Genomic DNA, 16465 nt, shown 5'->3' with positions numbered 1-16465 from the left:
CAAAGAAGGAACAGGGACAGTTCCTGCATTTCACTTCCTCTGCAAGAGCGGAAGCAGCATTCCTTCCACACTCAGCCCTGCTGAGAAAAAATCAGATTTTGCTTTTTACTCTCTTCCCTTCCAGCACCAACAGGGAGGCCTGGAAAGATCTCCTGCTGAGGGTGTTGCCGTCGGGGAGGACGTGCAGAGGCACGGCTGTAGGGTGGGAGGAACTGGCTGAGCAACTGGGCTGGGAGGGCTGCCGGGAGCCCTGGGCTGCCATGTGGGCTGCTGGAAAATAAAACTAAAAAGCCACATCAAGCGCTGGGCTTATAATGTAAGAAAGCAGTTGGAGCGTGAATCTGATTCTCAGTGTTTATAGAAGTTCGGGAGTGGTTTTCCTGCAGGCCAACAGGCCTGTTGTTCTTCAGTATCGCAGGATAATTTAGGTCGGAAGGGACCCCTGAGGATATCTGGTCTGGCCGCCTGCTCAGAGTCGGGCCAATCTTGATCAGGTAACTCAGGCCAAAAAAGCACGATTCCACTAACACTTTCTTATTCATCCTCTCTGCTTGCTTGAGACAGGATTGTGTTTTTACCACATTTCTGACGCACTCGCCGTACAAAAGCTGCTGCAGCTCTGCCCAGCTAGGGAGTCAGGTTCTGTTTTTTTCCTCCTGGTTTAGTAAAAAAACAAAACGAAACAAAGCCAAACCAAACCAGGAATTGCTAAAGGCCCAAACTGCCCTCAGCTACACCAAAACAATGGCCATTGTTCTGGAAATCAGCAAGTTGCTCCCATCCCCATTATGCTACTTCGAGTGGCCCTTGTCTCTGATAATATAACCCAGGGCTACCCTTTAAAAACTTGTTCTGAGCTCCTCTTGAAGGACAAAGACTTTCAATTAAAATAATAAATAAATCTTGTCTGAAAGGCAAGTGCTATCTGCCATAGCACAGGCTCATAATAAGCCAACAGGATAGCACAGATAATCTCTTCCTGAGGTACCCGGGTTTACTTTGGTGACCTCCTGGCCAGAGAGCATCTCTGGCTCTGTGTTGCCCTCAGACTGGATGGGTTTGTGGTCCTTCTCTCACAGCCCCAGTCTTGGAACAGCTCTCACTGCAGTCCATGGACCAGGCAAGGGGAGATGTGGCATCTGGTTTTCCGTCAGGCAGAGCTGAGCAGGGTAAGCAGCATTTTGGCTGTCCTAAGACCAGGGGAAAGGCACTACGGGAAGAAGCTCACTGCTGGCAAACAGAGGGTGTCTGGTGAGAGGCAAATGAGCTGTTTCAACGTCACCGTGTATCCTCTGGCATGGAAAGAGGGGCAGAGGCTGCTACCTTCAGCAAAAGCTGCCTGAGGGAAATTGCAAGTAACTGACAGAAAAGCTTTTGTCAAAGTCTTCCCTCGTTCTCCCCCAACTCAACATCAGCAAAAGGTCAAAAATAGGGGTGGCACAATGTGAAGGTCTGTGAAACCTTGGGTTTTGTCACTTGGCCCTAAAGTCAACAGAATCATGTTTTCAGTGAAGTGTTTGTAAAGCCAGTGTCGTATTGATGTCAACAAAATCCTTCAAAGAACAAAATAAGACACAAGCAAGCAAGCAGGCGGACTTCCGAACAATCTGGCCTGCTTACATCATTTCCTTCTTATAATTCACCCTGCGTGTTGTACCTCTTGTACATCTCTGGCTTCCTCAACATAAGAGGGAAATTCTTCTTGTATCACACAAACTTCTTCAGTCTTATCACAAATCTCTCAGATAAGAGGCTCATGTGAGGCAATCCTCACCATCCTCACATTCCAGTCTTCCAGGAGCACAGGATGGAGTTTTTCCACCTTATAAGGATGAACTTCATCACTCACTCAAAAGGTACTGCAGCTGCTTTAAAAGGTCTCAGATTTGCAGAAAGAAACATTACCTGGTACTCACCATGCTGGCATGCCTGGGATGCTTGATCAAAAAGCATCTAAAGGCTATATTGTAAACCTTTTGGCTTTTTATAACTTTTTGTCCCTTTCCCAGCCTAACTCAGTGTCTCCTGCTCACAACATTTCTGTGGCAAATCAGAAAACTTTTCTCAAACTCTGTTATCCCCCTCTGAGGTCTGAACTCTGGGCTCTGAGTACACATTTGTTACTGCTGCCTAAAAAACAACCAAACTAATGTATTTCTATCTAGAAAATCCCTAAAGAGTTCATTTTTTACTGCATGTGAGGAAATCTGGAATGTAAACATACTAACAAAATAAGCACTGGCATTTAAAATGAAGCAAAGAAACCAGATGCTTTACCTTCCTCTTTTTGCAAAGCAAGAAGGGTCCTGAGAAACACTGAGAAACATTGAGTTTTTGGATCAGAAATCTTTGCTCCACTTGCAGGAAGAAGAAAAAAGAAAAAGAAAAAGAAAAAAAAGAAAAGTTTTGAAAGCAAAGCACTGGGGAGGATGGGAAAGGCTCCCTTTTTGGCAGCCTAGCTGAACATCCGGGCTGCCCCGATGAGTGATGCTCCACGGACGATTTCATCACAGCCACGCTGCTCCCCCTATTTCTCACAAGCCTCCCTGCTCACTGCAGGGAAAGCCCAAGGGCACAGCCTCATGGGGGCCACACTCCCCTTTGGGTTGTGTCACCGGTGAGACCAAGATGAGGAGCATCTTTGGCACCCACATCCCACACGGAGCACATCACACTGACATTGTTCCTATCAAGGCTTACTGGTGCTGATAGGCCTCCAAAGCAGAGTGGAGGATAAAAAGCAATGAGGAAAGCTTTAAGGCTTTGCCCTCTCAGAGAGCCATGCCCCTGTGTTGTGCCCTCACTCTATGCCCCTCTCCCAGCCAGCCCTGTGGGAAGGAGACCTGTCACATCATCCTTTCCAGCACAGCACAGCAGATGTGGGCAGGGCTCACAACTTGAGGCTGCAAGGCAGGGTGAGGCAGGATGGCTCATGGACAACCCTCAGTGCCTGCAGCATGGGGATCACCTCAGCTGGAAGTGAGAGCGGATGGCAGAGGCTGAAGGCTGACATACAGCTCCAGCAGCCTCAGCCATGGCCAACGCCAGAAGACAAGTAGCTTATTTTTAATTAAACCAACAACAGAGGAGGACCCGTGATATTGTTCTTGAATGAGGACTATTTAAAGGAATAAACCATCACTATGGAAACAGGGAGCTCTGCCAGAGAGAGGCAGGAAATGAAGCTCAGCGAGAGATACTGAGGAATTTTCAGCCATGACAGCAGCAGAAGCAGCTCATATCGGGGTTGCACCTTTGGGCCAGGATACACCAAGCTGCCTTCTTGAGCCCAAGCCAGCTGATGGCCTGCACTTGTGGTAGGCACAGTGGTTGTGCATGGTGACTCACTGGGGCTGTACACACTTCAGGAGGGATGTGAGAAAGAACAGATCTGTGACAGAGGCTGCAGTGGGATTTCAGAAGCAAAATTAACTACAGGGGGATTAGACCAGAATGAACACAGAGGGCTTGAAAGACTTCAAATGTGTTATCAGCTTGGCTGCTTCTTGATCAGGTCCAAAGGCATGTTCTTTATCTGGAAGGACAACAGCTTAGCCGAAAGGCAACAAGCTTTTCACACCACTAAGGAGTTCCTCATGTCCCCTGCACTCATTCCTGACACTATAGCAAAGTTATGGACACCCCACTCAAGGCTGTTGCAATTGTTCATCAAAAATAAGCCTCCTAATTTAACAGGATGGTTTACACAGCCATCACAAACTTATCAGCAACTGGTCTTCCTCCATGAGCCATCAGGAATGCTGAATCCTGAGCAGACCTGCTCTCTCAATATGTTTTTGGCCTTTTGTGAGCCACTTCCACAGTAAGGAGTCCAACCTGAGCAGCTGTCAACTCCTTCACTGCACCTGAAGCCAAGTGGGATATACGGGCAGTGTTCTTTTTTGAGTGCCCTTGATGCAGTTCCAACCACGACTGGGTGTGCAGCAGAACCTTAGCTGAACAAATGGAAAACCTAGGAAAAAAAAAGCGATTGCATAAAACAAGGTGGGGAGGTGGCTGTGGCAGTAGCCCAGGCAATGACAAGGTTGCAATGGCAAGGTGGCTAGGGAAGCCCACAGGAGCAGCACCACCCATGCAGGAAGAGTCAACAGGCCCTGCTCTCACTTGAGAGTAAGTGCACTCTTTATCCGGCCTCCTCAGCACTTATCCTAACATTTAATTGCATGAAAGAAACAAGATGGACAAGAAACTCCATCACTCCTGCATGAAAACCAGTCTGTGCAGAGGAGCTCAGAGGCGATCCCCACTGAAGCAACAGCCGTTGCCTTCAAGCCAACCTGCAGCTTTGCAGCCACCAGTGTGTGTCTGCAGACGCCTGGAAATCCATCCTGAGATTGGGGCACGGTGGAAAACATCCTCTGATCAACCCTTTCCTGGGACCTGACGGCAGCTGCAGACACCAGGATCGGTCCTCAGAGATGACGGGGACCACTGTCTCCAGGAGGATGGAAGCAGAGCTGGGAAACTCGCACCTGAGGAACAGCTGGATTAAGTGTAAAGGCAGCACTTGCATTCAGCAATCCCACTGTGCCGCTCTCTCCTTTTAAGGGAGCAGCAACCCCGCAGCAACCTGGGGACACGTCAGCACCGGCCCTGGGGGCAGCCAGGCTGCAGGCGTCACAGCCCAGCCAGAAGGCTGCAGACCAGACGGAGGCTAATGTTACTCTTCCCAGAGGTTCAGCAGGTCACCACTTCATCCTGTGAGCAACTCTGAATTTCAGGGCAGTGAGAGAATTGTTTATATTGGCTACTTGTACAAATGCTGGGGAAAAAAAAAAAAAAAGGGTATTATGGGACTTCTGTTCTTTAATTCCAAAAAGAAATCAAACATGTCTAGACTGTTGCATGCATGTGGCTTTCTTCCAGGCTTCTCCCACCTGGAGCAATAAGCAGGCTGGAAGCTCTCCACAAAAGAGTTTTCAACATCCATTTAAAAATGCTCCCACCCCGTGCACGCCAGCCAGCACTGACCCGCCAAATCCCATTCAGAGGCAGCATCAGATAGGGGAAATGATTTCAGGTGCAGGTCACAGAACACTGCTGTGGTGTCCCCGCTCTCCTTCACAGCAGAAGGCGTAGGAAGCAGCTGGTGGGGTGCCTGAAGCAGGACGGGCACCACGGGGACACTCCTGTGGGGCCACAGGAGCTGCCACTGCACCAGGACAGGCACTGCCCTCCCTCCAGCATCATCACCTTGCAGGATTGCCCTGCACCAACCCATGCCACCCTGGGCTGCAGTCCAGGCGCGAGTTGATCTTTGTATTGTTATCTGGTGAGCTTAGAATTGCTGCTGACAGGAGATGTCTGAGCTGCTTAGGGTGATGCCATCTCTTAGCTCAGAAGCAGCTGAGGCTTCATCCTGGCAGCTCACTGAGGAGCCGTGGTGGCAGAGCTGGGGCAGCACCCACAGCCGGGGGAGACTGAGGCTCACTACTGGGATCTGTGCTGTGTTCAGTCTTCTGGCCAACATTTCTAGGCTCTCATTCTTCTTCTCCTTCCACCTCCTAGTGTATAAAGGAAGATCCTTCTTAACACTATACTGTAGATGCAGAGACATCTCTGAACAGCAGAGATAGAGATGAGACACCAGTATAGCCACACAACCAGCCAGAGATAGGAACTTTCCAGCTCCTAAGAGCTGGTTCCCAAAAGCCACACAGACCTATTCCCTCCCTTTTCCTAGCAGATAACATAATACTGGTGGCAAAGTTCAGCCTCACTGCCATACCATCAAAATCTGCCTCTGACACTGGGGGCCAACATCATAAAATAAGAGGCGTTACTTTTGGGGCAACCTTCTTAATAACTTTGCTCCCTCGTACTTGGTAATCCAGATTATAGGATTTTTTGCCACCCTTTAACCAAACACAAGGAGAGCACTGGATGTGCAGGGCTGCAGCCAGCGCTTGGCCCAGCACTGACGTGGGTGTATAGCATGAATACACGCCAGGGGTACGCATGCAACTGGAGGAGGAACAATGAGGAAACAAACAGAGCTGGGTTCAGGCCAGGTCAGCTCCTGGCTGAGACAGGGACAGAAGCCCCTTGTCCTACAGCCTGAGATTTCCCCTTCTGAGACAGGGTCAGATCCTGCACTGGGACTGCCCTGCAGCTGGACCCTATGATATGGGAGAGGGAGGCTGCAGTGGTGTCAGACCGCAGGCGGCCCGCATGGCAGTCGCAGTTTGCCATCTGGCAGGGCGGATGGCTAACACCATGGACACACAGATACGCTATGTCATGCATAATTCAGGATTTGTGTTGATGTCTGTCAAGTCCTGTGTAAGAACCCAAGCTTCATACATATCAAGTACCTCACCAGGCACCACATCCTGTTGCCCCCATGCCACCCCCACAGCCCATACCAGCCCCATCCCTCAGTCCAACAGTGCTTCACCATCACCGTGATGTTCTACATCTAGGAACAACAAGGTCTGATGAAGACAGGGAAATTATCATCATCTAAAAATGGTTTCTTTGGGAACCTGAGTAATTTGATCAGGTACTTCCATTTGCTTCCACTTACTGTCCAGGGCCAAGCATACTGCTGCCTTCCCTAACAGGACATGGCAGCGTTAGCATTATGGGAATTTTAAAAGGATGGATGAGTGATACCTATAATTTCACTTCATTTCCTGCATGGAAAAAATAATTCAATTTATTTAAGAAAAGAAAAACAACAGAGGCATTATTCATTACAAAGAGTTCCACTGGGAAACATTACAAGCTGAGGAGAAAAGGCTGAGCCCCAGAGTCAGCGCTTTGTATTCATGTAATAAAATTTCTCCGGGAACATCCATAGCTCTCTCACCAACGCTAATTCAAGCCTCTTCCTCCGTTCGTGTGGCAATGAACTCCCTGGCAATCAGCTCCCCCTTTGGGAGAACTGGGCTCAGCCCTGTTGGGTTTGCTGAAGGTGCTCAGTACTGCCTTAATGCCTGATATTTTGCAGAAGAATCTTCAAGCTGCTTTTCTGAGAGGAACAAGAAACCTGGTAATAAACTTAGCAGATACCACCACGGCTGTGTAGTGAAGTAGCTTAGGGTGTTCTCATGAGTAGGGATTCTACCATGGAAGTAGATCACTGGATGTTGACAGAATGAATCCCTCCCCAGTCTGTCACCTCAGAGAATATCTGTGGGCTATCTGCTGTCGTCTGAGTTAATAGGTTTGAAAATACCAATTAACAACTGGCTAACAAGTGGGGCTTTTGTCTCTGTACACAGGGGAACCACAGCTTTCACATCCATCTACTTGCAGGCAAGGAGACTTACCAGCTCCAGTGCCTTAGATCTGGGATGCTCAGGCTCAGCGCAGCTTCCAGAAGATGCACACAGCCTTGATACCTGAGATGGCATTTGAAATGGTTGGGCTTTTTCAGGAGTGCCTCTCTCTGCCTGCCTCTCTGGTACCTCAGGCTGGTGCAGGCTTACCTCTGCAGAGCACTGTTCACAGCACCACTAATTTTAGTGGGAATCTGGGCTGTTTAGCACATGAGTTATGGGGAGGAATGCAGTGGTAGCATTACTGCAGCAGTGTCCCTTCTTGTGCAGGGCCTGCAATGGCATGGCTCTGCTCTGCACACAGCACGGTCAGGCACAGTGAAAGGAAAACAAGCCAGGTCAGTCAAATACACACTTGTGCCTTCTCTATGGACAGCCAAAGCCAGTGCTGCATTGGTTTCCCACAGGTGAGGCACTGGTCTCACTATCCCAGTGCTTCCACATCTATTGGCTGAAGTTGAAGCCTCATAACATGTGCCTAGTTCAACACAGCCTGCTTTCTATGCTATCAGCTCACCTGTTAGGTAGCCACAGCAGTATTTTCTCCGTTTTGTTTTAGCTCTTGTCCCAGACCAATGGAAGGATTGGTCTGCAAGCAGCTGGTGGACCTAGAAGTAGGTAACCCTGCTTCTGTGGTGCTTCCCAGCCCTGGAGCTCCCAGATTCCGCAGTCCCCCCATGGCAGCAGCTCAGACACTTCCCTGTGCCTCTCTGGGGCTTCCACTGCATGCTGCCTGCTCCAGGCCTTGGCTTCCCTCGTTACTTCTCCATATTTCCTCATCTCTAAATTATATTTATTGCAGTGAGCTTTTCATTGCTTGCTAATTATAAATGTGTTTATTATCACATTCGCTGTCCCTGATCCTGAGCTCATTTGCAAGGCGCTCATCTCTCTCAACGTGTCTTTGAGGCTTTCTAGGAAAACATCCTAAAACTATTTTACGTCAGGGCCAGAGGGAAAGGAGGCAGCTATGTTATGCCCTGCTACTGGCAATGAAACTGTGTCTTCACGTTGTGATGGCATCAGACCTAGAGACTACCAGTCTCCTCCCTGCTGGCTCAGTCACTTCTGATCTAGGCAATGGTTTAGAGGAAGAACCCTCTCTCTCTTTCCCAGTCCAGCCCAGCCCAGCTCTGCTGCTCCCTGTGAAGTTTTGCATGAGGGCAAACCCACAGAAATTCCTCAGCTCTCCCCCAGCACAGGGGCACCTCAGCGCAGCAGAGGAGCTCCATCCCTGCAGCAGCTTCACAGCCTCAGTTGCTCATGAGGCCATCAGCTTCTGCTTATCCAGCGTGCTCTTTAAAATGGCTTTTTTCCCCAGCTGTGCACAGATGAAATCCTTCCTTTTCAGTCAGTGGAATTGTCACTTAGGGTGAACAGCTGAGAACTTCATCTAGTTTAAATTCCAATAAACAATACACGAACTTGGAGTTCTGTGATACTTTTCATCTGGCAAAATTAAAGTTAACATAGAATTGCCTTTGGGCAGGAAACAAGTCCTTGCTTCAGAAACAACAACATGACATGGAGAAACATCAGAGGTATTACAGGACCAGCAGTGTGAGACATCAAGGTGTGTCACTCTGACTGAAACACTCCTATTTGTGCCAATTTTACATGTAAGATAGCAGCTAAGTGATTGATGAGCCGTTCCTCCTGCTACAATTTGTGCATCTCCGGCAAGGTGATGTCCCATCCTAATGGGCTCATTAGCTGCCAGGACACGGGGCCACACAGCCTGCATCTTTTGCATCCATATCCTTACGGAGATGAAGGAAGAAGTGCACCCTGGCTGGCAAAACATATGGTAGATGAAAGCTGAAGAGCCCATCCACTGGGTGACAAACTGCCACAGTTTTGACTTTAAAAAAGTATGGATATGTAAACAAATATCTCCATCTAAGGCTTTAACTGCTCCCACTGCTCCTCAGATAGATTATCCTAGCCAGGAACTGACTTAGGAATTCAAAACATTGCTGCAGACTTTCCCAGCTTAAAAATAAGACTTCCACATCATCGGAAGCATGTGGGAGCTAAAAAAAACTTCTTTATGGAAAGTGGGAGATCTGCCCCAGAGGGCACACTGAGTCAGCCCTCCATTCTTGCACTGAATGAAAAAGCAATACAGAGCTGCTGCTGTTCTCCATCCCTGTGGGCACAGAAGTAAATAGCAAGGCAGAGCTAGCCGTCAAACCCCAATAATGTTGAGAGCTTTGGGAAGACTCATGTGCAGCTTGAAGCACAGGCATCCTTCCATTCCAGACTGGATCACCTGCCTTTCTCTCCACCCCAAGGTTGCATTAGTGAGAATCAAGACATTTCTCATGCTTTGGAGAAAATTATATTCAAGGATACGATCCAAGCAAGAAATTCCAGATCTGACCATCACAGCACGAAATGTCATTGGAGCAGAGTACTGCAAGTTTCATTTTTGCTTGCCATTCCCTGGGGCACTGTATGCCATTTGAGGTCTTTGTCTGGAGGGAAGAAAGAGGAATTAGGTTCCTCAATGTAGAGTGGAGCCCTCAGAAAGGAGAAGAGCAAGTGAGAGGCAGCTCGTCTTGGGGCTTCTCTGTTCCACTTGCAAGGATGCCCTGTTTTTCTTTCCTCATTTCAACAGGCTCCATAAAGATCACCCTGAAACCCCAGAACTTTCTTCTGAGGTCCAAAGGCAAATGTGAACTAAAAGTGTCTATCACTACAGATCTTTTGTTATTAAGTCCCAAGTGATACAAGGCTAGCCCAGGCAGCTATAGGAAAAAGACACCATTAGGCAGCTGACAAGTCAAGCTCTGCTTGCTACTAAGAACTGTTTGCTTAGTTCTGGCTTCTAAGAGTCAGATTGTAATGCAGCTGATGAACTTTCAGCCAGGAATCAATGGGTACGTAGGGTATGGGGATATTGTTGGCTTATTTGTTTAAAACACAGTTTGGTTCCTTTTCCCCATTTCTGCTAGCATTAATTCTGGAAGTTCATGCATTTTCTCTCTCTCAGCTGTATATTCCTGAAGAGTTCAGAATTTATCCCATTACGATCTAAACTTAAATGCTGAGTTTAAGCCAAGGCTCCTCCAAAACATAGGCCAGGCTTTCCTCAAAGCTAGTTCTCTTCCAAAAACGCAGAACTTGGCCCTTTTAGTCCTCGTTCTGGAAATAGGATGCACACGCAAGACTCTCCCAAGGAACATATGGTTTACTGTTCTGAAATGACTAGAATGCAAATCACCAGAAAGCCAGGGAAGCAGTGACTTCGGCTGCTAACATTGTTGTAAGCAGCCATAGTTTTTATCGTCGAGGCCTGCAGACCAGAAGCTCATAGTAACATAGTCCCAGGGGCAGGGTGCCTGGAAACGAGCAGCCCTGTTAATATCTGATCACACAAGTGCTGTGCCTACAGCCAGCGACACCATCGGGTCACAAAGGACACGGTCACAAAGTTCATATTCAGGCTTTTGGGTTTTTTGGACTATTCATAGGAACACATGAAATGGCTTTACTCATTTGTACTGCCCATTTCAGCAATGCAGTGACTCAGATAAGCTCTAAAAGCAGCACCAATGCCAATCTGCATCCATGCAGCAATTCCAGCACCATGTAGGTGGGGGCCTATGCTTCAAGCCCGAATTTGTGAAACCGAGAATTTCCAGCCATATCGCACAACGAGCAGCAGCTCGTGTGCTCATTCAGGAGGAAGGAATCACACATTTACAGGAAAATAATGGACAACACTTGAACTGCCCTTTCAAGAGAAATGAGTCGTGCACAGGGCCGGGTCCATGTCTCTCTGATGCTCTATGGGCCAAAAAATGCTGCACACAGTGGAGAAGGCAGGAAGAGCAGTTTCTAACATGCTCTCACTGACTATAAATCCACAGAGATGTGTTCAAAGCACTACTTTGGTACTGCTGGAACTACCTTGGTTTGCATTTTGGACAAAAGAAGGAAAGAGCCCACTCCTGAATGATGCAGTTGGCTGTGCTCACAGGCTGCAATGGCACCTTTCAGCAGCACCCCTGTAATTGAGGAAAGCTTGCTAATATGGGGCACTGGGGGTGCCCCCTCCCTAGAGGCATTTAAGGCCAGGCTGGATGGGACTGTGAGCAACCTGGCCTCGAGGGTGGTGTCCCTGCCTATAGCAGTGGGGGGGTGGAAATACATAATTTCAAAGGTCCCTCCAACCCAAACCATTCTATGATTCTATGACTTTAACTCAATGAAGGAATCTGGTCTTGTTCATGCAAAATGAAAGCATCCCAAGACCACCGCAACATCAAGCCACATCAGCTTCTGATGGCCACAAGAGATCTAGGATGTGATAACACAGCCCTTGCTGCTGCTTATGTTCCTTGCCATATTTCATGAAGAATGGTTTTCCAGTTTTCAATTGACAGTTTTTACACAGGCATTAGGATCAGGTTTCAATTACTTTAAAGTGTTGTGTTACAAAGTTTAAGGAAAAAAAAAAACCACACTAGTTTTAGGAGAAAATTAGATTCTGAAATAAGGTGTCCTTTCCAATTAGTACTACAACTGAGGCCAGCTGGCCTTCAGAACACTGTCACTGATGCACCCATGGTCAAACCCCATGCTCCCCGTTTCTCAGGTCAGCTGCACCTTTCTGAACAATCCCTGTCCATCAGACAGCCACCCAAGATGGCAAAGCACCACCTTCACTGAGCTGCTCACCTCAGAGAAGAATCCAGCAGCATTCTGACCTGGCGCATGGGGAACTGCTGGCGCAGAACAGCCCTAGCTGAGCAGGAGGGAGGGGCAGAGCTCTGCACACGGGTTGGTGGTGAAGCAAAGCAGCTTCTGAAGAGCAGAGAAGCTCTTGTTGTCCACCTGTAGCAGACATGCTTTTTTCTCTTTTTTATTTCTTAAATTTCTTTTTGTCTTTTCCAGATAGCATAGCTGCTCAATACTGATAACATTATTTATTTCTGCAAGGTGAATGTGCTGATTTGGAAACTACAAATCTTGCATGCAGTGAAACTTCCTGTGAACAAAAGGTTAAGATTGCGACCTACCTTCCTGCTCCTGTTCTACAGAAACCAGAAACAACAGGCATGCAGACAACATGGGAGGCTGCCTCAGGGAAGCACGGCAAACCTGTTATGCCCTGTGCTTGTAGGAGAGCATGAATACTAAAGCAAGGAGCTTCTGTTCTGCTTAAGGAGGCAAAGACAAGAACCACAAAGTATGCCCACAAGGTAGGTGTTTGGGAAATGATTGGGAAATAAATGATTTTGTCAGTAGGAAGAAATGTATCAACTCCATTAATGCCACTTGCAATAGTGTTTGGAAACATCTCTTCCAGCCTCCTCACATGCTTCCCAAATACTGCACCACATGCTTATTCTAAGTTCTCACCTAGCAAAGCTGATCAGGCATGGGAAAACCAGCCCATCAAACATAGCAGCTGTAACATGCTTTTGGCTCACGCTCACCCTCCCTCTCATCACTTTACCTCCTAGCATCTCTTCTAAAGTTCTCCTTCTATCGTGTTTTCACAGGGCGGCTTGCTCCCTTCCTCACATATCAGGCAGATGTCTATAGGAAGGACTCATTCTGAGACCACTGCTCAATGGTCTTGTACTGCTAGAGTCCTATCGAAAGCAAAAACTTCCTTTTCCTTAAGATAAACCAGTCTTATGTCAGTGTGGGGCTTGAAAGCCTGTAACAACTACCAGGTCAACAGCAGGGTCATGTTTTGTCCTGCCGGCATTACAAGGCACAGCTTTCATATGTGGGTTCTTTTCCTGTCATGCACTGAATTTTCTTACCTTGTTGCCAGGAAAGCAAGCACAGCTCCCCTGACTGAGGCCTGCCAGGTCTCACTGGATGCTTCATTAGAAACAGGCACTGGGCAGCGATGGATGTAGGTCCCAGGGCAGACACTGGTGCTGTTCTCTGGTATGCTCACACAGGGTCACGCTGCCAGAGGTCTCATGCACCTCACATTGCAGTGGAGCCCATCTCACCACCTGCCATTTTAAATGTTGGCAGCACTTGTAGAAAAAAACAGCCCTGATCTCCACTGCCAACCACCTTCAAGCTGAGAAAGCTTTAATAGCAGTTTTCAGACTGTACTGCATGCTGCCTTTAACTGGCGTCACAATCTCTGTCCTTCCACTCTTGCCTCGTTGGCCTGCTGCCCCCAGAAATGAGACATGGGCATAGTCAAGGTACATCCCAGCATTCAGAGCTGTATTCTGAATAATGACGACTCACTGTGCATTAAGCACACAGAAAGGCATACTAAGCGCCTGATTTTTGATAGCCCTTGGTTAGAGTGAGGCCTGCAGCATAATCCCCTCTTGCCAAACAATTACATTTCAGTAGTGATAACATTGTGCTATTTGGTTTTTTTTTTTTTTTAACAAAACCCACAGAATTGAATGTTACCATGGGAACGGTCTAAAGTTGATTTTGGAAAGAGGCTCACTTCCTATACCTTATCTGTTGGCATAAAAAAAAAAAAATGTCACTGAACCGTATCAGATGCAAGAGCTTTATGAAGTATCATCTCTCAAGGTATTAGCAAGCTGTGAAAACATCCACCCTAAGGGCTGCAGTTCTTCAGCGTCTGAAGTAGAATAAAGAGGCCAGAAAGCTTTATTCCTCATTTTCCTCAACAAGAAACACAGCCCAAGCTACCACCAATGTGATCTAATTCAATCACTTTTCAGTCTGTAATGTGTAATAAGTGTCAGAATGGAAAGATTTCTTGTAAGAAGAACAATTAAAATTTAAAGCAGGCATCCTGGTTGGCTGGTTGAACAAAAGACACATGTTCACACAAGAATAATTCAGTCAACCGTCTTAATAAGGATTTACTTTAAACAGAACCTTGTATGGGTACACTATACTCAGTCTCATTAAGGAGTAAGTTGGATTTTTATACAGCATGAACCATTGGCAATCTAAAACAGACCCACTGAAGAATGGAATGGAGAATCAAACGCAGTGTTTCAGATCCAAGCTCTATGTGCCTTTAATACTTTCCTTTTTCTTTTTTTTTTTTTTTTTGAGAGAGAGAGAGAGAGTGCACACTACGACAGACATTTGCATTTATCATGTTTTTAACTTCTTTTCTAAGGATGATTTCTCTGAATCTGCATCTTCCAGCTCCGTTCTGTGTCTTTTCAGTCCTCCACGAGACTGAGCGCTCTCACTGCCTGCAGGATGCAAGTCAGCAGTATCCTCTCTTGTGCTCACATTGTAGCTGTTGGAGTCCATTTCAGACAGGCAGCAGTCTTTGTGCAAGGTCACAACCATCTGCTCAAGGTTGCCATTATCAGTATTTGAGTGCACCTGTAGTCCTTGAATCACAGCCTCCTGTTCTCCAAAACCCTGTCCATTGCTGAAGCACGAAGGGCGAAGATGCAAGTGGCCGTTATTGTGGTTAACACAGGAAGCGTCGAGGCTCCTTTCCTCACTGTCATCAGTCTGGTTTCTGGAGCAGTGACCTGACAAGCTGCAGATGGCAACAGCAGAGAACGGAGGGACCAGTGAATGATGGCTTGATGCTGGTTGACAGTTCTGACTATTTTTCTGTTCCGCAAGTCCTGCAGTCTGAATGCAAGCTTCTTCAGTACAACTATTTAGCCCTTTGCAGTTAGCTTTTCCATTGAGCTTTTTAGTCTCAAAAGAACGCTCCGTACCTCCGCTGGTAGTGTCTTCAGATGCATTTTCTTGACCCTCCATCCGCCGCTGATTGTCACATTCACAAGTTTGACCATTACTAGAATTTTCTACCAAACCGCATTCTTTTAAAGTTTCTTTGTTGTGGTTTTCAGTAGAAAGAACTGGGGAACCTTGAGGAACTGCTGAACTCAAGCTCCTAGCATCTTCCTTATTTAGTGAGTGTGCTGTATTGTGCCTTCCACTAGTTCCTGGTTTCCCTTCATCATTCACCGCATCTCCTCTGGAGGATTCACCATCTTTATTAGCTGAATACGATATGTAAGAATAATGCAGCCATTTGTAGGCTTTATAAATCTTTCTCTCCACTGATTCATTGTCTGAACATGGAGAGGTCCTTTCTTTGAGAACTTCTTTGTTGGCCGAATTCCTCTCCGGTGAAGAAGCTGGAGAAGAAGAAAGATCATCTACTTTGATCTGGGGGTAATCATATATATCCTCACCTATGTAGGGGGTCGCATTCTCTGTGTTAATACTAGTCCTTTCCTCTTTTTGCACCTTCTGTCGGCGTCTCAGCGCATTGCGTTGCCTCATAGATGTACGTCGTTCATTCAGTTCCTCTTCATCTTCTGTACTGCTGCTGCTGCTGGAACTGCTAGACTCATTCTCCTCAGGACTCGGGGATCGCGGCCGTGGGAAAAGGACCGTGTCCAATTCTGCCTCACGGGTATTGTCATCAGAGTCAGACTCATTGGAGAGGGCCAGCAGACGTTTATCCTGATACTTTCTCAGTGCTGAGAGCCTCTGCTGACGGGAAGCCATGTCTTCTCTGCCCGAGGGGGATTCAGCTGATCTTAAGGCCCTTAAGTTGTAGGCAGTTTCAGCAGACTCTTCAGCCACGTGTGGTGGGGAGTGATGCAAAGAGGCGGAGGACTCTGACTCGCTGTAAGCGGAGCGTTCGCTTACTCCCGCGTGGAGCTGCAGGATGGTGCTCTCACTGAGGTCGCTGTCCGAGTCAGAACTCCAGCCCTCAATCTCTCGGCGTACCAAGGAGTCAAAAAAGGCCATCATCCGTGGGTCCTCCTGCACTGACTGGTTGGCATAATCATGCGACAAACCACTACCGCTGTTCAACACGAGACTGATGTACTCTTCGTGAGTGTAGAGGCAACGCGAATCATCCTCAATTCTACCATCGAGATCCCCTGTGCAGTCAGGCTGTTTATACGGACTCCAGATCTGTAACAGAAAATAAAAGAAGCAAAACATGGCTCTGAATTCATAAACTGTTGAAGCATTTGAAATAGGACAGTAGTGTAAATACTACAAACAACTGCAAGTTGCAGAATATTTATTATTATTATTATTATTAATAATGTTTACACCTTAAATCCATGCTGGCAAGTATTCCAGAGGTTTATTTTTTTCCTTTTCAAATTTGTTTTCCCCGCATCTAATTCACCCATCCAGAAACCTCACTGAATCCACCATTTCAATACTTCAGCATGTAATAATTT

The 16465-nt window shown here is 47.2% G+C and overlaps 1 protein-coding gene across 1 annotated transcript in view; it reads right to left on the bottom strand.

Annotated features, from left to right (window-relative positions):
* Nucleotides 1–14178: 14178 nt before the first annotated feature.
* The window catches only part of DCAF5 (DDB1 and CUL4 associated factor 5), a gene marked incomplete at its 5' end in the record, with an annotated part of 67465 nt that continues 65178 nt past the window's right edge, over nucleotides 14179–16465 (bottom strand). Inside the window, one exon of the mRNA XM_079537689.1 lies at nucleotides 14179–16187. Coding sequence (XP_079393815.1) covers nucleotides 14379–16187 — 1809 coding nt within the window. The 3' untranslated portion in view covers nucleotides 14179–14378. The remainder of the gene's footprint in view (nucleotides 16188–16465) is intronic.

The sequence above is a fragment of the Tetrao urogallus genome, assembly GCF_951394365.1.
Source record: "Tetrao urogallus genome assembly, chromosome: 6".
NCBI classification, from domain to species: domain Eukaryota; kingdom Metazoa; phylum Chordata; class Aves; order Galliformes; family Phasianidae; genus Tetrao; species Tetrao urogallus.
This window is presented reverse-complemented; position numbering and strand designations above follow the sequence as displayed.